The sequence below is a fragment of the Manduca sexta genome, chromosome 8, assembly GCF_014839805.1.
Source record: "Manduca sexta isolate Smith_Timp_Sample1 chromosome 8, JHU_Msex_v1.0, whole genome shotgun sequence".
In the NCBI taxonomy this organism is placed as follows: Eukaryota; Metazoa; Arthropoda; class Insecta; order Lepidoptera; family Sphingidae; genus Manduca; species Manduca sexta.
Window position 1 is genome coordinate 9,288,752 of NC_051122.1, and position 22,916 is coordinate 9,311,667.

The 22,916-nt window shown below is 35.1% G+C and overlaps 1 protein-coding gene across 1 annotated transcript; it reads left to right on the forward strand.

Moving 5' to 3' along the window:
* Nucleotides 1–4,044: 4,044 nt before the first annotated feature.
* Nucleotides 4,045–21,405, forward strand: LOC115445379 (alpha-glucosidase 2). Its single transcript, XM_030171617.2, has 7 exons — nucleotides 4,045–4,260; nucleotides 8,176–8,269; nucleotides 10,660–11,593; nucleotides 14,723–14,942; nucleotides 19,278–19,601; nucleotides 19,788–20,555; nucleotides 20,894–21,405. The coding sequence occupies exons 2-7, from the start codon at nucleotides 8,194–8,196 to the stop codon at nucleotides 21,362–21,364; spliced, it is 2,793 nt and encodes a 930-aa protein (XP_030027477.1). The 5' UTR covers nucleotides 4,045–4,260; nucleotides 8,176–8,193; the 3' UTR covers nucleotides 21,365–21,405.
* Nucleotides 21,406–22,916: the final 1,511 nt, after the last annotated feature.

Genomic DNA, 22,916 nt, shown 5'->3' on the forward strand with positions numbered 1-22,916 from the left:
ACCTACCTACTTTATATCCACACAAGTGTAGTGCTGTTTGCTAGTGGTAGGACATATTTTATATCTGGCTGGATAGCGACCACACACAAGGTATTAAAACCCGCCGTACTGGCCGACGTAAATATGTCGGGATCCGGGATTAGCCTGTGTTTCCAGTGCCAACAGGACGGCGTAATTGTGTCCACTGCAGAGGGGTAATCATCTCTCGTCAGTCGTTATTCTATTGAACCCTACTACATCAGATGCAGGGAAGTCACATTATTTTACCCGTATTAAAAAAAAAATACGCAGGTAAATATTTGCAATTATACGTTTGTTTCAATATTATGTAGATTGGAACAGGGTAAGGTATGTTTGAGATATGCTTTGCTACAGTGGTGAAGGGTTCATATAACTCGATTCCTGCCGGCTTCCCCTTCGTAATTGACTTAAAGACTAATTATCATTAGTAAGATTTACAGACCGCATTCATGCATTTACCTATATTATGTAGTGTCGGGTTTGCTCTCAGGAAATTTTGCCCTTCGCCACTGCTTTGCTATAATAATAATAATATCAGCCCTGTATTATATACTTGCCCACTGCTAAGCACGGGCTTCCTCTACTACTGAGAGGGATTAGGCCTTAGTCCACCACGCTGGCCTAGTGCGCTTCGTTCGTTCGCTTTAACGGTGAAGGAAAACATCGTGAAAACCTGCACATCTGAGAAATTCCTATAGAGAACTTCTCAGGTGTGCAGGTTTCCTCACGATCACCGTTAAAGCGAACGATGAATTCAGAGAATACACACATGATTTCAGAAAAGTCAGAGGTGTGTGCCCTTGAGATTTGAATCTGCGGACATTCATCTTGGCGTTCCGTTCAGCACCCAACTAGGCTATCGCCGTAACTAGGCTATCTGCATTGCTATATAACTATGTTATTATAGTTCTGGGAACGTCCACTAATAGATTTAGTTTGAATACGCGTTACCTACAAAGGAACTCTGGAACTTTTGAAAGCCTGATGACGCATATACTGTCTGCAGGTTCGTGTTGTTTAAGTATTGATTTTATAACTAGAGAAGTTCATATAGTCTGATTCTTACCGGCTTTCCTTTCGTTATTTGTGTAAAATCCAATTACCATTAGAATATGTAGATCACATTTATGTATGTCAGTACCTATATGTTGTGTCGGGTACGGAAAATTTCACTAATGGTAGGATATATTTTGTATATCGGCTCAAATAGCGACCACCGTAAACGATATGTAAAACCCGCCATGGTCCACGTAAGTGTGTGCCATTAGGGAATCAGCTTGAGTATATCCGGTTCACACAGGCCGGCATTATTGTGTCAACTGGCGAGTGCTATCACTTCTCGTCAGTCGACTTTCTACGTGAACCCTACCTCGCTTACCATCAGTAGCAGTAGGGTTACTGTGTGTAAAAAAAACCTATGAAAATATTTTTTTGTTTACATATTTTTAAGCTGACATATAAACGCAGGACGAGTTACATTTTGACATACAAATAGATCAAGACTAGAAGCCGTAGCCAAGACGCCTTTGTACAATCGTTAAAGTTGTTAAGTGCTAGTTTGCCAGTGGCAGAACCGATCCCTATGGCGATCAATGGAGAGGCCTATGTCCAACAGTGGACGATTCCCGGCTAAAAATATGATGAAATACGATATATGTATATGTAGATTTTAAATACATACTTTTGTGATAAATGTCATCTATATAAATAGTTCCAATACTAATTACTGTATAAATATAAAGATTATCAAAATTTATTATCCACTCAAAATCTTATCAGTATTCCTTTGAAGAATGTACCAGGATAAGATAATGCATCCTCAGTATCAAACAAATAATTATATTGATATTAAGTGTCTCAGATAAGTTACTGCGGCTATGGATATTACAAAATCTTTTGATTATAGCAAAAGAGGACAATTCAACAACCACGACAATGCTTCTTAAATAAAAAAACATAATTCAATATGAATATGGCTAGAAACTTACCAACACCTCACAAAGAACTTCTAAATTAGAGCTAGTATAAAAAAAATCCCCATAGTCAAACTTACATTACACGCCTAAAATAATATTGGCTAATACTTTTCAAAGTGCGAGTCTAGTTGGGAGTGGAACGGACTGCCGAGACAGATGTCCGCAGGTTCAAAACCCAAGGCACACCTCTGACTTTTCAAAGATACGTGTGTATTGTTAATCATTTATCGTTTGCTTAAATGTGAAAGAAATCATGCGGAAACCAGCGTAACCGAGAATTCTCCATTAGAGATTCGAAGGTATGTGAAGTCTGCTAACTACGCTAGGCTAGCGTGGTGGACTAAGAATCCTGTCAAAAGTAAGGAAGGCATCAGCTCAGTAATGAGCGATATGTAATACAGGGATAGTATATTATTATATTACATTATAGAAACATATAAGTTATGGACTTAAAGGTTCCGGGTTTGACTCTCAGGTTAGGTAACACGTCGTTTACGCTTTTCATACATAAAATAAAGAAAGCGGTTTTGTAAACTGAGTTAACTCGATTCTACAACATGAATGAAATGGCAAAGACAGCTGCTTGGAAGTGGAATAAACGCAATAGGGAAATAAATTTCTAATATTATCTTACTAATATCATAAAAGCAAAATTTTGTCATAATGTTTGAATGTTTGTTCGAAATAAACTTAGTAACCGCTGAACTGATTTAAATGAAATTCTGCATCCGGATATACCGTGTCCTTAATTCGTATATAGACTATATTTTATCAGGGTAATTTTCTCCCGATCGCATTGCTCCGATGGCGCTACGGATAGCTTCAGTGATTTAAGCACTTTTGTAACAGATATTCTCGCAGGCCAAGCCGCGAGCAACTCTTAGTAATTAATATTATAAATATTGATGACAGCCTTGGTGCAGTAAACATGAAAGCGGATATTAATCGGAAGGCTGGTACGAGAGCCAACGAATAAAATGCTTGTGTAATCTGCAAATATTTGTTTCACGTCTCATTGTTTTGACAGTTAGCATAATATATTGTGTTGGAAAAAAATCCGTGATCCCGCTGGTAAATAACAATGGAAAAAATAATACGGAAACTTAAAATATCGTTTCTTTTAGTCCGCAACAAAGGTTTTGTTATGATCTAATTATTCACACATGACTTCAGTTCTGTTGAGTTTCATTACCTAAGTCGTAGGCGATAGTAATGTTAGATAGTTGATACGTCTAAACAAGCGTATCTTGTATGTGCTTGACGATGTTCACTTAATTAGTTGTTTGTTTAAAGTTAACGCGCAAATATAGGTAAATCATAAACTTTGAGAACTTTCTTAAATTTCGCAGCCATATAATTTATGTTGATTTCTTTTTTATAATAAGTAAGTCATTGATATCAATTGGGTAGTTGACGACTTTTTATAGTAAATTTATCAAATCTGTATGGCATCTAAAATCTATCGGAAAATGAATTACCAATATCCACGCAATAATAAATAAGTTATAAAGCTTTGAAATTTGGCGGAAAGCTGTTAAATTACAGTAATAATAACATCATCACGTCACCCAGGGCTACTGGCCATAAGGCTACACGAGTGAGAAAAGGACAGTGCAATAACCTCACTACGTACCCACTTTTGGTCCCAACAATATTTCAAATTTGTATAACTCTTTAATTTTTCAACTAATTTTGTTACTGTTTACACATAAGAATTTCTTTTTCGTATACTATTCTGTAAATATAATTATGTAAAAAATAAAATATAGGAAACTAATCCATTACCTTCCATTTTAGATGCGAAAGTTTTTGAAGATGTTTGTTAGAAGTCATTTAAAAAACCGCTAAATGGATTGGTATAGAATTTTGGCACATATCTAAGATTAAAATATAGGCTACTATCCTGGTAGATTGTGATTTGCATCCAAGGATGTTTTTAACGCGGGCGGAACCGCATGCAATACGAAGTTAATTGAATATCAGATAGCCTATCTTAATATAATATCATTGAACATCGGTACTTTACCGAACATTGTCGTGATAAGAAGTTAATTATCGATTTCATTGAAAAGACGTGGTGTTGTGATTTTTATAAAAAAAAATTGTTAGCCATTGTGAAATTAAGTGCGTCATATTGAATTTAATTGAAACTTGATTTATAAAAGTGTTATACTCGTTGGTTAAAATTTTGTTTAGGATCTGTGTGTGAATTGTTTATATTGAATTACTTTGGAAATTTGTGTTGTTATACAAATATTTTAAGGTATTGTATTGGATTTAATTTTAACATAGCAGTGAAATTAAGTATTGTAATATTTTACAGGGTTATTATGACGTCACATATTCTTTATCTCTGCTAGCAATGTGCCAAAAATCATCCACGAACAATGAGTATTTGTTAAAAAAAAATCATTTTTGCTTTTCTGATTGTTTGATCATTGTGTAGTTTAGTACGTAAAATTTATTTCTTACTAGCAGCATGTCGTTTCCACTGCGATTAGTTCTTTTAGACCATGAGTAGTGGCATTAGGACGTGTAAAATTAATTTTCTTTTTACTGATATTATTTTGGTCAAAACTTACACTTTTTTTTACATCTACGGTTCGAGCACCTTATCGTAAAATGTTATTGTCACGATTAGTATATGGTATAATTTAGCAACGCAAGATCAAAATAACCCTGTATAAACGTAAGTCAAATCAACTCCAATCCATATAATAATATCAGCCCTGTATTATATATTGTCCCACTGTTGGGCACGGGCCTCCTCTACTACTGAGACGGGTTTCGCCTTAGTCCACCACGCTAGCCTAGTGCGGTGCCAATTCATATAGTCATGTGTTATTGATTTGCAGCACTTTGCTCGTCATTACTAAATCAGTAATACAAATCAGAAATTTGATAAGATTAGTTGTAAGACTACCTAATTTTATTGTTTTAACAAAAACAAATAGATTGTGCTGCAATATTAAAAGACAATAGTCATATAGTCTTTAAAACAAAATATCAATATGAATTGTTTTTAGGTAAAAACCTTTAAAAATAAGGTACGTAAATAAATAGATTCTAAACATGAATTCAGGCTACAGCGGACAAGACGCAGGATAAGTTAGTGCACAAGTGTGTGCGCAATACGCATGCGCACTCTTTTTCTTTTCATTCTCATTATCCGATGAAACAGTAATCCGACATGACCGGTGAAAGATCGGGCAAAGGACCAACAGCTTTACGGCTTACTTTAAGTGAAACTAAATGAGAGAAGCCAGACCTCGTCAGAGTTTAAGAGCTGTATAAATAAATCAATTCACTTCGAGCAAAATCTCAAGTTCATGAGAGGCAAAAGGTGAAAATCTCCGAAAGAGAACTCGACAACATATAGGTACTTATATGCATATATGCGGTCTGCAAATCGTTCTAATAATTATACTCTATATAACTTCTACACAAAGAAAAGCCAGCAGTAATCGTGTTATGTGGACCCTTCGCCATTGAAGTACATATTTTATGTATTGACTATTAAATAAATCAAGGTAAAGCTGCCATTTAAGAGATTGTTCACGACTTTTCTAAGTGACCATGAAGACTACAAAGTCTTCGAAACGACAAGAGAAGATAATATAAAAAACAACGATAAAATCCGGAAAATAGTTTTATTTCAACCTCATTTAGATTCTATGGCCCACTGCCCTTATATTACAGCAGTAATTTTATAACGGCGTTAAATATGAACCCAATCGAAAGATAGTTTGCTGCACTATGTAACTAAATCATTTTGCCGGCACATAATGTTCCCTCCGCTATATTGATCGCATTAAAATGTACGGGTAAGGCTATTACAAATAATAATAGCGATCATCGAGGTCTACATTAGTGATTGCCTTATATTTTAATAGGATTTCCATTTTCCATCGGATCAGTGTAATCTTTAGACGAAGCCCCGACAAAACAGCTCGATAAACTTATTTTTAGAAGCTATCTATTTATAATACACTTGGCTTTTCCTGCAAATACGCCCGCGTGACAAAGTACTATAGCACTCAGGCTATGTAGCTTCGTATTAGTAAAAAAAAATATTGAATATTTGGTTCACTAATTCATGAGATTAGCGCGTTCAAACAAACAAACAAACAAACTCTTCAGCTTTATAATATATTAGAATACATATAAAGAGTACTTAAACGGCACATTTCTACCATATGCTCTGTTTATTTTTTTTATAATATTATTTCATAAATTTCATAATGAGATTGCCACTAAACGTGATTCTGTGCATCTCTTGTTAAAGTACACATCATTTTAATGTTCTACCACTATTAGATAGACTTATTAATAAATAATACTTTGGTAGTTTAAAGTACTCAAAAATACCTTAAATTGTTATTATAAAGCAAATTCATAAATCTTTACATATTCTCGCCCGTAACTCATCATCAACCCTGTATCATTATATACTGTCCCACGGCTGGGTACGGGCCTCCTCCAGTACTGAGAGGGATTAGACCTTAGTCCACCACGCTGAAGTGCGGATTGGTAGACTTCACACACCCTCGAAATTCCTATAGAGAACTTCTCAGATGTGCAGATTTCCTAACGATGTTTTCCTTCACTGTTAAAGCAAGCGATAATTCACAAAGACCTCCGTAACTTATGAGCTCTTAATTTATGGAATGAATACTCAACGCCATCTTCTTAGAAAAGGGCTTTAAAGAAAAGCATATTATGCAATAATACCTTTTAGTGGGTACTTTAGCTATCTTTAAACATCTTTTAGTTTTTATCTGATGCATCCTGCTTGCCTTGTTGACTCATGACTGATAAATACTCAGTAATACTCAACAAAGGATACTAATCATTACAATAAAAATATTTAATGGAATTTATCAAGATTTTTTTTATATTATAATTACATTTTATATATTATGATGCTTATCATTTTAATTAATCACTGTTTTTATCAAATTGCTTTTAGTAGCAGTGTATAATAACATTAACTCGTGAAGTTCTCAGTTCGAATTCGACAACAAAAAGTTGATTTTTTTTCGAAATATGAAAATTAATTAGTCCTTAAATTTGCCCAAGCGCATTTGCTGTTTAAATTATATCTCAGGCAATGCGGTTTATTTTCATTTCATGGATATATTTTATAATATCACTTTATTTCTTATACATTACTATACAGTGTGTTTTCTCAACTAGGAGAGGATGAGGAAATCCAAAACTATAAGAGGTACAGGGAAACCGTTTTACTAAGCATTAGGTTTTTTATGAAAATAGTCTTGGAATGGTCATTTTTTCGGTCAAGCGTAAATTGTTTTTTTTTTTCAAATAAAACATAAAACAGTCGAATTGAGAACCTCCCCCTTTTTTGAAGTCGGTTAAATAAGGTACGTAATAAGGTATAAGTAAAATTGATCAATATTTTTTTGGGCTTGGCCTCAATTTTAAGGATCATTACGGCACACGATCCGGTTATCGGGACGTGAGCACTAATAATCCGCCAGCAATACTGAGAAATCATAATTTTAAGATATCAAACACTGGATAGTAACGTACAAAATCTCCCGCCGGGTTTTCCACGGTAGCCGGGAAATGTAAAAATATTATTGGAAATATTTTTTTATATAAATGACGAAATGAATATAGCACCTGCTGATAAGATTCACTAAATCCCAATAAACACTGGCAACATCGAATTACGAACTATAAATATTTGCGTAGAACCGCACTAAACTCGTCATCTTCACACAAGTCATAATGCAACGCACATTTTTACCTTCAACCCTCTGGTTTAAGGAAATCCAACACATCAACCACCAACATCTAGTCCCCTCCGTGACCTTGAAGGATGCAAAACATCTGGCGAAATAATAATATAAAATACCGCGATAACTGTAAAATAGTTTTATTTCAATGTCTAACATTCGCGTAAACATAAGAAATCATTATACTACACACGTCAAAGTTGGACGATATCGCTTTAATATTTTGACTTTTATAGTATTTTGTACCACTAGCACGTTTTTAATTTCTTCTATGATTTGATCTATTTGGCAGTACTCGCTTTAATCTAACAGGAGATAGGTGTAAATGGGCATACTTAATTAATATTATTCCTTATAATATAGTTAATTTGCATATTGCATAAAATTGTATGAACTAAAGTTTGTTTTGTTTTTAGATCAAATAACAATGCGAAATGATACCGCACGCGCCAAAAGCACGAGATGAATTGCAAGATGACGAACTGGAGTTTGCATACGAAAAAACCAAAAGTGAGTAATTTAATTAATATAATAAAACGCATTATTATTTATATATTCTGAAACAGATGTGAAAAAATGCAATGATAAAGATACCAAATCACGTCTGCCCTCTCAGAATGACCAAAAAAATGCGACTCGTAAGACGATGTCGTTCAATTTCCATGTTTATGATTGAGCGAGCGGCCAAAGCTTCAGTCACACGTCATCTCTCAACCAATCAAAATATAACGAAACGAAATCCTGTAGTATTTGTTTATCACACTCTAAGTACACAGGATATTTTCCAGAGGTCTTTGAAGCCAAAATAATTCACAATATTTTTTGAGATACAAAGTAAATTAATCATCTAAATTTTTTATACACTTTATAATGTCGTGCTAAGCTCAAAAGCGGTATCTTAAAAAAGAACAAAATCTTGATTTTTATGTCGTCAGATAGCTTAAAGAAATACCCATCCAATGAACTTACCGAAATAACGGTATATTGTTTAGAACTTATTAAAAAAAATCTTAAAAGTGTTTCTCTATCTCAGTTTTACATACAAAACTATAAAAGTATATTTACAAAACTTCCATTATCTCGAAATAAGGTTTCGCTGACATACCGCTTTTGCGCTTAGCACGGCAGTATAGACGTATTTAAGTGAGATATTATAACTAATAATTATAAACAACACTTGCGATTTTTATTATGTGTTGTAAGTTGTATAAAGGAGGTTCTTTAACTTTATGAATCATTTATTAAGTTATTATATAATATAGCACTCTGCTCTGTCTATTTTTACATTAAGGCGATACCTCAAGGTCCATTTTCATACATTTTGTTTCGGCTTTAATCTGGGTAACTAAACAAGTATTGGCAAGTAAAGAATTTAAATTCACGTCTAGTTAGTGATTAGTTCTCGCAGTTGAAAGAAAAATGTAAAAATAATTAATAATCATGGATATAAATTCTTTACTTGCCAATACTTGTTTAGTTACCCAGATTAAAGCCGAAACAAAATGTATGAAAATGGACCTTGAGGTATCGCCTTAAAATATTAAATACTTATTTGATCTTTAACATGTTAAAAGCTTTTGCATCAATGTTAATATTTAATTTACTGTAAATTTGGCCATACTGCTTTATTAACTTCAGAAAATTCACGTAGTTTCTATTTGTGTTTCACGCGAATTAGATGACATTTTATGTACTACACTCACATCCAATAGATTGTCAACGGACGAGAAATGATTACCTCTCGACAATTGACACAATTATGCCGGCCTATTGGAACCGCATGTACACAGGCCGATCCCGGAACGCGACTCACATGAAGGGGCCACTATGGCGGATTTTGCAACCTTGTGTACATACGTTGGTCGCTATCCGGGCGGATATAAAATATATCCTACCAACAGCAAATATAACACCAGCAAACTTCAATTAAAATCGTGTTGCTATAAATTGTGGTTAAAGAAAATTACTAGATTAGGGGTATTATTTTTTTAATAGAGTTATTTCAGTTTAGGTGCTGCTATTATTGTAGTACCTACTTATCAATATTTCTGTCTTATAAAATAAAACATATATATATGAATATACGCCGCAATGAAAGATGTTTACCTCATCTATTTTCAATACTAACACAAAATTCAAATTGAAAAATATATTGTAATAACTATATAACAATAAAGTCTACTTATAGTCAATATTCATTTAAATTTTATAATTTGACAATCAACACATTGTTAGAATAAAAATATAGTGAGGGTTTTTGAGACGTGACGAACATTTAAGTTTAAAAGATTTAAATGAACCCCGATATAAAAATAACCCTAAAAAGTAAAAAATAAAGTGTATTTGTCCTTTAAGAATTAACTAGTGATATTTTGTCCCAAACGGCGTCGAGCATTAGCATCGTCGGGGTTCGGTCCCCTGACGCAACGAAATTTGGGTAAAATATTACTAGGTACTTATATTATATTTAACACACACAACATCACGCATTTTATCCCCGAAGGGGTATGCAGAGGCGCAACCATGGCACCCACTTTTCGCCAAGTGTGTTCCGTCCCATGATGTGATAGGGGGCGAGCCTATCGCCATATCGGGCACAAATTCCAGACTCCGGGCTGATACTGAGCAGAAAAACCCAAATATCACTTTGCCCGACCCGGGATTCGAACCCAGGACCTCAGAGCGCTGCCGTACCGCGCATGCAGTACAACTAAGCCACCGAGGCAGTCATTAGTCAGTATTATATTTAATCCAGGTCATAATCTATATAATAACATATATAGGCTACTTTTTATTCCCAGTGGAAGTTTTATAGGGAAAGGTCACGCGGACAAAACCAAAAGCAACACTAAGTCTAGGAAGAGCTAGCCATCTTTTAAAAAAACTTTTCTATATTCCAGATGTGAAATGGCACCACCGCCTGCTTCTCAACAGGCCTTCAAAGGTGGTGTTGCTGGGATTATTACTGGCCATAGCAGCCCCACTTCTTATATACAGATACCTTTTCTTCGTGAGTATCGACCTGCCACCCTCTGACGGGTTCTCCGTCGGATCATGTCTCGTAGCAAGATCCTCGAGAATTAGATGTGGTCTCGGCAACGTCACTAGCGAAGAATGTCATCCCCAATGCTGCTATGACCTGAATAGCAACATGTGCTTCCACAGATTCCCGTCTCGCTTCAGCTACGTCATGGATAGAAAGTGGTCTGAGAATGTAATCATGAATCCAAGAATCGCAACAGTTCCCTTCGCATCCCAAAGCAGTATAACTCGTGTCAGGTTATCGATGGATGAAATATCTAAAACCCATCTATCGCTGACATTTTACAATGCAGTCGAAGCGGATTTAGAAGGTCAAAGACTTGAAGATAAGGAATACTCGTATACAGTTGCATCACCTGAATTGAACGTTATAGTCAGTTCGACTCAAGGTATAATTTTCAACACACTGCGAGGACCTCTTATAGCATCGCAAAACATTTGGGAAATGACATTCCAATTGACAAATGAGACGATGTTCGGCCTAGGAGAATTGCCTTTGGAAGAAGGCGTAACAAAAGTAATTTACAATCACGAAGGTGGAATGAGTACCATACCATTAATATTTGCGAAATGGAATGGATCCTACCACGGTTTGTTGTTCGATGCATCGACGCCGACAGAAATATCGATTCGAAGTGAGAAGTTAATTGTCGTTCGGAGCATCACCACTTTCGGGTTGAAGTTTCACTTGTTTGTTGGCCCGAAACCGGTTGATATAATGAAAGATGTAATGAAGTTCATGGGATCGACTAAACAATTGAGATATTGGATGCTCGGTGCACATGTTTGCGGGTGAGTGAACCTAACTAAGCTAAATCTCTTAGGTGATATTAATATAAGATATTAATTACTGTCAATGTTTGAGCATGCAAGTCATTTAATATATTTTTAAATATCTTGCATGCTTACAGGTTTAGGCAACCGTAAAATTGTTAGTCAATTCACACCGCGACGCGACGGTTCAAATTAACATTCTAGGCTAGGCCATTAATTTTACTGTGACAGGAAGAAAAAATGCCATTTTCTTTACATAAAAGGTTATAGTAACATCTTAATATATGCCGATTTTTATCTATTTATTATAAATGCGAAAGTTTGTGTGGGAGTTTTAATTTTTTTTAGAAATACGCTAACAACGGTTTAGATTTTGGATATAAATGGCTCAAAATAGACCAAGTCCTGGGCTAACATAATATAAATGGGACTGGTGTTTTGGTAAAGGTATTTACGTGGCTATAGCCATTAGCACCACCTAGACCTACTTAGAAATACGTTGTTGAATATATTGTTAGAAAACTGATTCGATTTTAATTAAAATAAAAGAAATATCACAGACCAACCGACCGGTACGACTGTCAACAACCAACTAACTCGATCTGTCAAACGCTCAGTGGTTTTATAGCAAAAACTGTTACAAATACCCTCACTAAAATGTTCTATGCTAACAATATTTTATATGCAAAAATAATTCCAATTCATTGCAATGTAAAATAATATTGTTCAAAATAATCGTCTATTTCATTTACATATTTTCAAAAGTTGCCAAGGGAGAGTTTGATTGCACATCTGGGATATCTTGTACCAGCTATACTCAACAAATGGCCGATCTGACTTCAAATACTTCATTAAAACTACTGAATCCTCCAAGAACATATGAACGTATAAAACTAAAATTATTTAGTTAATTGTGAATACTTTAATTTTCATTTACTTTTGTAACAATGTTGAATTCGCGTGTGCGGTTTGAGGCACAATAGCTAAAACGTTCTGTGGCCCGTATAAAAAAATATGTAATGGAATTGAGAACCTTCTCCTTTTTTTGAAGTCGGTTAAAAAAGGTTGAAGTACGGCTGGTTTCTATTATTTAGGGTGAGAGACGTGATAATGCGTAGTTAATTACTTATTACCCAATTTCTTGAAGTTACCCTTAGTTCTAAGAAATAAGAACTTAATTGATAAGCAATTAAGTTCTTATTTCTTTGGTTCAGTGAATCAAGTGAATTATATACTTGGAATAAACAAACCAAATGATATTCTTGGTATAACAAAAAAAAACATACTTTTTCTCTCAAAAACTTTGTCAGGAATCACGTACCATCCAAGCATGTGCTTGCCTACATACCAATAAATACGAAGGAAACATACATTTACGGTGATCGGAAAACAAATTGCGTGGGTGGTCCCGAACATTCTAGGTCACCAAATTACGGGGTACCTTAACCCAGCCACGATGTCAATAGATTAGTAATAAAAATTCATTGAATCTTCTACACGTGTAAGCATCTTGATATTCATATAATTCACGAACCAGACAATTATAATGCTGTAATATTTATTTGGTCCCTAAAGAATGTAAAGATGTCAAACTCAAGTAAACCACAAGCGGAGCAGTTTCACTGAAAGTGCTAGATACTATGACGCCAAAATGTTAAAATGTTTTGCAAATAAATAGCTTAGAGAATGTAGAAGCAGTAGATGCTATGGGATTGATTGCCTTCTTCGAGTAGTTGTATTGCGTACGTGATTCAAGTACGACTATCGCGCTGAGGTCTCAGGTTCTTGGGCAAAGTGATATAAGGTTTTTCTTCTCAGTATCCGTCTGTAGTCTGGATTTCTGCCCAATACGGTGTCAGACCCACCTCCTTTCACACAGCCCGAATAAACATTCATTTTTTACCATCCAGTTACTTAATTTCCATAACAATTTGTTAACTATATAATTATGGTGACATTGAGTGTTTAGTAGCGCCCTCAGAAAGTAGCGCCCTTCATCAACTGTCACTCACGTTAAAAGCCTTGTCGATATACGGTGAGTGGCGTAACTTCAAGGCTTTCTTCTATTATTGGGCTGACGTACTACGAGAGTTAATTTGCTTTAAGCATCAAGCCGCTGTCTGAAGCAGCGCACGTTGCGATAAATCATTGAAGCGCTTGATATAGTAAATACAAACTTACTTACATAAATCAATTTCATAATATTTTTAAATCCCTCTATCACTTATACTTCTGGGTTTCTGTATAATAAAAAATCTGCGCTGTATTATATACTATCCCGCTGCTGAGAACGGACCTTCTCTACTACTATTTATCGCCTTAGTCCACGCTGGCCTAGTGCGAGTTGGCAGTCTTCATATAACTTCGAAATTCTTAGGGAGAATTTCTGAGGTATGCAGGTTTGCTCACGTTTTCCTTTAAAGTTAAAGCAAGCGAAATTATTGCTTATATTTAAAATACAATCTGTCGCGGTTCCGCCCACGTATCAGACCTTTCCCGGTATAAAAGTAGACTTCATTGTTTCCTTTTCTGAACAAAAAAGGACCTTTTATCATATTATTATGTTAATCCATTGTTTATGAATGCAAATCCACAACAATTCAAATGCAAATCCAAATAACTTCACAAACTTCCACATTTATAAGATATAGAACTTATTTAGACGGGTCATTTATTGCCAGAAATAATCGTACGACAATCGGCGGCGATTAGATGCATAAAGCAGTCAAGCAGCAGACTGGACTCTATGGCTTACCTTGGGAGAGGCCTGTGTCTAGCAGTGGTCTACAACGGGTTAATGATGAATAATCGTATGCAATTAGTCCTTAAGAAAGTTGCCGCATCTGAACGTGCGTAGCTAAGCAATTTTCGTGTTAACCTATAAAAGTCTTTTGACGTATATTTTAAAAACGGTCGTAATCTTAATCTTTGATCCGATCCTAAGAATAAACTTATCAAAATAAGCATGTCAATAAAACTTTGTTTTGATTGGTTCATTTTCACGAGCGATAGAAAAAACGATTGGGATTGATTATTGAAAACGACTGTCAATGAGACTTTAGTTAAATTTCGAGATGTCCGTTTTCTTTTCCACTTCGAAAGTTCTGTACGATCTTGATTTTAATTGAATTATAACCATTCTTACAGAGATTATCGAGGAATGACGGTACAAGCAGCCGTGACTACGCTGAGGACCTTCATAACGCAAACAAACAATCAGAGAGTGCCGTATGACAGTCATTGCGGCATAACACCCATTATATTCGACTCTGAGTGCACGGAGAGGACTCGAATCACTCAGGTCAATGGAGGAATGACGCTGATCAGAAATGCGAGAAAAAAGGTCGTCCCGCACGTCTCTCCTTACGTAAGTAATAGAAATCAAGCATGATACGGATTCTTTATTTTCAATTAGGACGCCCTTAAATTAACAAGTCAGTCGCGCGTGTCTTCTTTATATGAATTTACGTCGCGCGGCTAATTTTTAAGCGCCCTGAGTCATTACAACCATTGACTACCACTATGTAAGGTGTAGTATATACTTTTATTAATGAATTACAAATTATATGACGGTAAATCCATACTTTATCAGTCTACAACATTGGGCCGTGTCTGAGTGTAATATAACGAAAAACTGGCATGAAGTTACAGCTCGCTCTTGGATTTCATAATATGACACAATTTGTTACTTATTGCTTCTACAAATTTCCTTAATTTCTTAAATTTAAACCCTGCATATCCATATTTGTTTAGAATAGTATGTTTTATGAACAACAATAATCACTTATAATACTCCATTGACTCACAGTTTCATATGTTTACGCAAAGAAAAACATAAGTGGATAGATATAAGTATGTTTCAATTTCCAAACCCTAATAAGTGTATACACCACACATATCTGAAGATATAGGCAAGGGCATAATGCATATGGTTAAATATCCCTTGATCTGATCTTGTTGGTAATTTATCATAGAGTATAATAACGCGTTACCCTTCCTTTAAACGCTTCAGAGCGCATCTAGAACGCGGTTCAAGGCTCCTATCATGTTATATTTTATTAAATTCTTCAATTCATTTTGCACTATTTCTTGGAGCAAGTTTCATAACGCTTGGCGTACTCCTGATTTAACCGTATTTCAAAGGATATAAGGTTGTGCCTAGCTGTTTAATTTTGCCTCGCCGGCAATCGATCTGTCTGGGAACCTTTATTAATTGAAATCACTGCCCTAGCTCTATCAGTGGTACTATATAAATTTGTATATTCAAAAAACCCTAAGGGTATACGCGTGGGCTTATGTGTATTTAAAAAAGTCTGTATATTATTATAAAAGGTCATAAAAACGAGCAAGAGAAGTTGCACCCGTCATCATCCCTCAATATGACGCATATCTATCTATCAATACAAAACTTATGTATTATGTATTCCATACCAAACGTTAATAAATTCAATTAAATAGGTTACCGAGTAAAACATAATGTGAAGTCAACTTAACTATATTCAAAACCCGTTTCACTGAATCAAGGTCGATAGAAAATTATATAACGTAATCTTATGCTCGGTCATATCCAAATGAAGTTACTCAACTTTATGTATCCATAATGTATCTTGTAGAATTAATTTGGTACATGAATAATGTATAGAGAATGTATAAACTGGTGGAAGGATATATTTTATATTCCCCTGGATAGCGACCAATCCAGCAAGTTAAGATGTCGCGTTCCGGGATAAGCCTGTGTATATCCGGTTCCAGGCCGGCATAATTGTGTCGACTGCCGAGGGGTAATTATCTATCATCAGTCGACATTCTATTGGATCCCACTCCACTTGCCATCAGGTACAGTGGGGTCACTTTGGCGTGCACGTACAAAAAAAGAGTTGATAATATGTTACAAGATAGCAGTAGCAAGCTTCCATACAACCCGATTCCTACCGGCTTCCCCTTTAAGTTTATTAATGTACGTTTATGTTTTTGTTTTCTGTTAAATTGATCGCGATATGTTAACTAAGGCATTTTGTTTGCCTTGGGTTACCTTTTGACAAATTTCACCCTTCGCCACTGCAAGATAGAAATAAAGAATAACACACTTATTTAGGAATCAGACCAAAATTGAAGACCATGAGTTTATTCAATTGGAACATTCTAATCATGTCTAACAAATAACTTACGTATATACCTTTCTATCAGCAGGTTGAAGCCATGCTATTAAAAAAGTAGTTATAGATTGCCTCGGTGGCGTTACTACGCCATATTATATGTATGTACGTACGTACTTATGTACGTATTGCGAGAACGGCACCACGCTGCTTTGCAGTCTCCGATGTGAATTCCTGGGCGGGCAAGTGGTATTTGGTTTTTTCTGCTCGGTATCAGTCCAGGTTCGGAAATTTGTGCTTCATAAGGAAATGTAGAAAATATTTTAGACTAGCTTTTGCTCACGACTCCGTTATGTACATCTATATTTATCAATGAATCCCTATTTCCCTTGGTCACGCCATCACGCGTGAACGGCTGGACCGATTTCACTATTTTTTTTATTTTAGTGTTTGTTATTGTCAAGATAAGGATCTTATGAAACAAAAAAATTAAGGAAGTTGAGCGGACGTTAGAAAATTTAAGAAAAATAATTACAGTGATTGACAGAATGCGCGCTGCAAATTCATAGTTAAGACGGGACAAATTCTGTCGGGTCAGCCAGTCCGAGATAAAAGTAGTCTATATCCTTGATTCCATGGGCGCCGCCAAGATTTGTTTTAGGGAGGTGCACTTATATTACATAATATCAATATGCTTTATCATAAAAATACCTCTGGGGTCGATAGTTCTCGATGTTGCAGATTTATTCAGGACTTATATCTTTTTGTGATTTATTTCTGGGTGCACGAAATCTATTCACCCTTCATTATGATTTATGTTTACTCTAACCAAAATTTCAACAAAATAAGCAAATAACAGACAAACGTACTTTCACATTTATTATAGAAGTGAGCATGGAATATGTGTGTATTAGGTATCAGTTGATACCCTATCAAGTTAGTCAGTATTTTGAGATCGTGTTTATTTAATACCTATGAATTACGTTACTTCAAAGCCTATTCCTGGTAGCGGTTACGTAAAATTGCTGGTTTTGAGAATTAGCTTTTATGTAGGTCTGATTTCTAAAAAACAATTTGATTTATAGAGTTAATTTATTTAACAGTACCGATTAAGCTTATAAAAGGGATCAAATTTTGTTTACGAAATAGTTCTCTATCATCTAAGCGCACATTGTTTCCCTCCTTCACACACCATTCATCACCGCTTTGGCTGTGAGAAGCGCCTTCCACTTGTGGTTGTATTTGTTTGTATTAATACTGATGACGCGCCAAGGACACGCTCATCAATAACGCACGTCTCTACCTCGTTTATTAAGTCTGATGCAAAAGCCCTTACATGTTTACTTAAGGCACTACTAAAAGATGCTTTAATTTTGTGTAACAACTACTTATAGACACCAGGTAGAAAATTCTGATGATACCCAGCATCTAACTACCGTATTCACAAACGTTACTGAGCAATGCCATAGAGTCCGTTTTTCAGTGCATTTGGCGTAACCACCTCCTCAGTGCGTAAGCATATGGTAGAATAGGGTCATGTGATTGGTTAATATTGAGATATAAATTGGCTATGAGATAAACAAAAGAAAACTATTAAATAGTGATCGCTATGCGTTCAGACTCGCTTTAATTTCTCATAGCATGGTTTGTGAATATCGATGATAGTCTACCGTCATAATATATTTTTTTTTATTGCTTTGAATGACGAGACGATCTTTCCGTTAGGCTGATGGTAACCGAGACGACCGTCCATAAACAGTACGTATACCATCCAAAACCTTGAATTACAAAGTATTGTTTGGTATTCCACTGCCATTCTGAGACATTAGATGTTAAATCTTCTTATGTCCAGTAGTTACGCTGGCTACAATGTTCTTCAAACCAGAATACAACAGTAACTTCACACTGATGCTTGGCAGCAAAAATAGACATTGCGGTGATACCTACCCAGGCGGAGTCTCGCATATGAGAGACCTGGGTGTATCATTCTCATGCACATTTTTGTTAGCCAGTAGTTATACTGACTATAGAAATGAAATGAAACTATACTCATACAAATCATCATAATTTAGATACATTTATCTGTATGATCTAAATACCAAATATCTTAGATTATCGTCGTTATTAGTAGATATTTTCGGCGTTCCAAATAACTTATTACCTTTCAAGACTCCAATCATCCGGCATTATTATTGACCCGAATATCTTTCCGGACTCCTACACGTGAAAGAAACATCATTAATTTTATCTATTCAAGCAAATAAATAGGTCCGTTATCGCTAGTAAACCGATATGAAATTGTTGTCACGGACATCATTTTTCGCTTTGTTTAATACACATATACAATTAGGCTGTCTATCCTCGAAAGGTTAGATAGAGGCGCAACCAGTGCATTCATTGTTCGTCAAATATATTCCTTTGCATGATATAATAATGGGAAAGCCTATCGCCATATTGGAAACAGATTTTAGACTACAGGAACAATAGGAAAATAATCATTATCAGACCCCAATACAACTGCGCCATTTAAATAGCCTTTAATAGGGTCATTGAAATTTCTCAATCGCCCATTTAAAACGCATATAAATTGATTATTTGTTTTTCAGATTTTTTACGAAGAAATAATCCCCGATATTTCTGAAGACAACGAAACCTCAATAACAAGAACCACAAATAATCTATGTTTCGACGTCCAAGATTACAAGGATTTGATGTTACACAAGCCTCAGTCAATGAAGGTTTATCACGGACTAGCTCGTAATCAGAGCGTTGTGTATCCAACTTACCAAAACATCTCCGAAAGGGTAATGAAAGCGTTGTGGGTGTTTAATAATGGGTTTGAGGGAGCCATCCTTGAAGACACATGGCCTTTAGATGAAAGTGAGAAGCAAGTCGATCAAATGCAACAACATTTTCCTTATTTTAATCAGGTTTGTACTCATCAGCTATGTATTGTCTCTTTATTTTTTTTGTCTGCAGTAAAATTTTATACTGGTGATCAGACGACTACGACAAATATTGTTTATTTAAAAGTTGTTCAGTCAGAAATACGAACGTAAAAAAGAGCAATTTAAAGAGTTACATACGACAATAATCATAATTATGTGTACTTCCAGAATTTCGAAACAGTCTTCGAACGCACACCGCTGTGGAACGCCAGTCTTCCTGATAACACAACGTATTTTTACTCTCACAATCAATATCCCAACAGATTTGCAGACGCTATGCAATTAGTCAGAGGCGAGATTGCTACTTACTCTTCAAGCCAATGGTTCAACTTGAACGTCGCTATTAATAGACAAAATATTCCAACCTCCTGGACTAGTTTACGTCGGGAACTAATTGCGGCTGCTTTAGGAGGCGCATCAGGACATTGGCTTTGGTCTTCGCCTATATGCGGAGACACAGAAGGCTTTGACAGTGCAATACATGCCTCCTTATGCATTAAGTGGTACATGGCAGGGAGCTACATGCCGCTTATTAAAATTCACACCAAAGGGGTTAATAGAGATCCCTTGTCCTTCACTGGTAACCCTCGAAACTTAGTCATAAACAGTTTAAATGTGAGACAGAGTCTGTTGCCATACTTCTTCACTGTGCTTCAAGATGGACCTTTACTTCGTCCAATGTTCTTCCAGTATCCTGAAGTGGAAGAGCTGGAAGAAATCCAGACTCAGTTCAGCGTTGGAGACGATTTGCTCATTGTGCCAAATCTTCAGCCCAGTCAGAGTCACGTGCATGTCACGATGCCGCCTGGATCGTGGTATGAACTCTGGAGTGGTTTTAGGATTATTGGAAATGAAAGTGAAACAGTTACCATGGAAACCACTGAAGCTGATTTCTTGACTTTGGTGCGCGGTGGTTCTATAATTCCATTACAAAGAGTAAGTTTGACAATCAAAACATCTTGAGTTAGATTTAATAGATTCGTTTATACACATTTTGTTAGAAAAATCATTCAACCAATACCTGCCACGGTTTGAACTGTCCGAGATTCTAGGATTACATCACGCAAATACGAACCTATTATTTAGTAACATTAACCGAATCTTTGTGACCACAGATAATTAAAGATAAATTAATTGAAGTAAACATAATATGATTACTTACTAAATACTATTACATAGAATAACGTGTAGATTTTATTTATTCTATTAATGCTTATATAAATGAAGTATTTGAATAAATCAATATACAACGAATTAATAACTTCTCTTTGCAGGATGTAAGACTGACGGCAGAAGAAACACGTCTTAATTCTCAATACAGTATCACCATAGCATTGCATTGTGAAACCGTTAACACTACACTAATGACAACAACAGCGCCCGACTACGAAACAACAATAGAAAAACTATCCAGAGACAAAGTAGCTGAGAGTCAAGATAAAAATAATAAAACGAGTGAAATGGAAACTCGGTGCGAAGCGTCTGGTCATCTTTACATGTCGCCAAACATGACGCTAGCTTTTAAAGCTGACAATGAAAAGTTAACAATAACTGCGGTGGGTGAGGATTATGCTGTTTTTTGTACGAACGGACCCAGAGTGTGGGCGAATCTAATCAGAGAAGTATATGTTTATGGTTTAGATGAGGATTCAAATAACCTTGATAACGACAGACGTGTTACAGCTAATATTAATTTGTGCACGTTACAAAACCAGAAAAATATTGTTTTTAATTTTATAACTTAATTGGAATTATATTTGAAAGGGTTAAAAAAGTATTCGATGTGTGTTTGTGTTTTATTATATAACATGTTTTAGAAATTGGAAAATCTTTATCATGTAACTGATTTATTTTACACTCGTATTGCATAATCGATCCCAATCTTAATCTTCAATCCGATTCTGAGAATGAAGCAATGAATTTAACTTATTTGTAAGCGTGTCAAAAAACTCTTCCGATTTGTCCATTTTTGAGATACACTGGAAAAAGCGATTGAGATGATTTATTGTAAATGGGTCAGTCCTACGAGCTTCAATATAAATTAAATATCAGAAACAATAATATAGCTGGCAAGATTAATAATTTACCTAATATTTTAACTTAGTCTCATCAATTTATTCTCCAAAAAAATTTCTAGGAGAATACTAAATTAAATAAATTCAGAAATATTGATATCACTTTTTAATTCAAAAAGTTTATTTCGTAACACTATCGGTGTTGAGAAAACAAAAAACAATATAGTTGTTAAGAAAACAACGACCACGTCCATACAAACATATCTATATTTACACAACGTTGATCACTGACGCAACATTGGAGTTATTCGTCTTATCATTGCAATAAGTGTCACAGGTCGGGGGCGATACTCGTTCGATGGCTTTATTTACCTGGAGGTAGCCCTATCATCAATATTTTGCTATACAGTTCGGTTTGGTTAAACGTATCTGACACAATTTTGAAAATCGAACCCTTGATTTAAAATTTTGTAAAGTAATTTTCGTTTTACATTAATTTAAACAAAACAAATTGGATTGGATACATAAATTTATTATGCTATACTTGGTTATTTGCAAATTTCTATACCAAATTTCAAACGCGGGCCTTCCATTTACAAATTTTACGAACATCAATTATTTTTAATTAGAACAAAATTTCGTGCTAAGGGTAATTTCCGAATGACTTGTTCCCATTTCCAAAGTTACAGAAAAAATATTCTCAATATTTATTGTAAATTATTCACTTCTTTTATATCTTAATTCACGCGTCTTCTTTTAAATATTAAATCGGAGTGAATTCCCAAGGACAGCAACATGGGTAATGTTACAAAACTGAATAAGAATTATACACCTACACTCTAAATATTGTCGGTACAATTTAACTGTTTATTATGATATAAACGGTTAGTAATATATCCTGTCGCCGGAATTCCGCCATTCGTCAACGGAAACGGCTATTGTTCCTGGACTTGTTTACGTTACTAAATAGGTGAAATAAATTATTGTCCTTAAATAAAACATTTATTATTCTTAATATATTAGTATCAGTGCTACGTATACTTAACACACGAACATAGTGTTTTTGTATTACCAGTTATAAATAATTTAATATTAAGATGAAAATATATTATTTTTGCATTATTAGTACACAAATTCAAGATCCGGCCGTCATAGACAATACCTACCTACAAAATAGCTTTTATGAATCCTTATACACAAAAAGGACATGATTTAACATAGATTGTATTTATAATATAATTTTTACTGCAATCATTGTAATATTTTATAATATTAACTGCCT

Excerpts from the sequence above, each read along its gene's own strand:
- LOC115445379 (XM_030171617.2), top strand. The coding sequence starts at position 8,194 with ATGATACCGCACGCGCCAAAAGCACGAGATGAATTGCAAGATGACGAA. Across the intron at positions 11,594-14,722 it reads CTCGGTGCACATGTTTGCGG|AGATTATCGAGGAATGACGG; the intron begins GTGAGTGAACCT and ends CCATTCTTACAG. Across the intron at positions 20,556-20,893 it reads CTATAATTCCATTACAAAGA|GATGTAAGACTGACGGCAGA; the intron begins GTAAGTTTGACA and ends TTCTCTTTGCAG.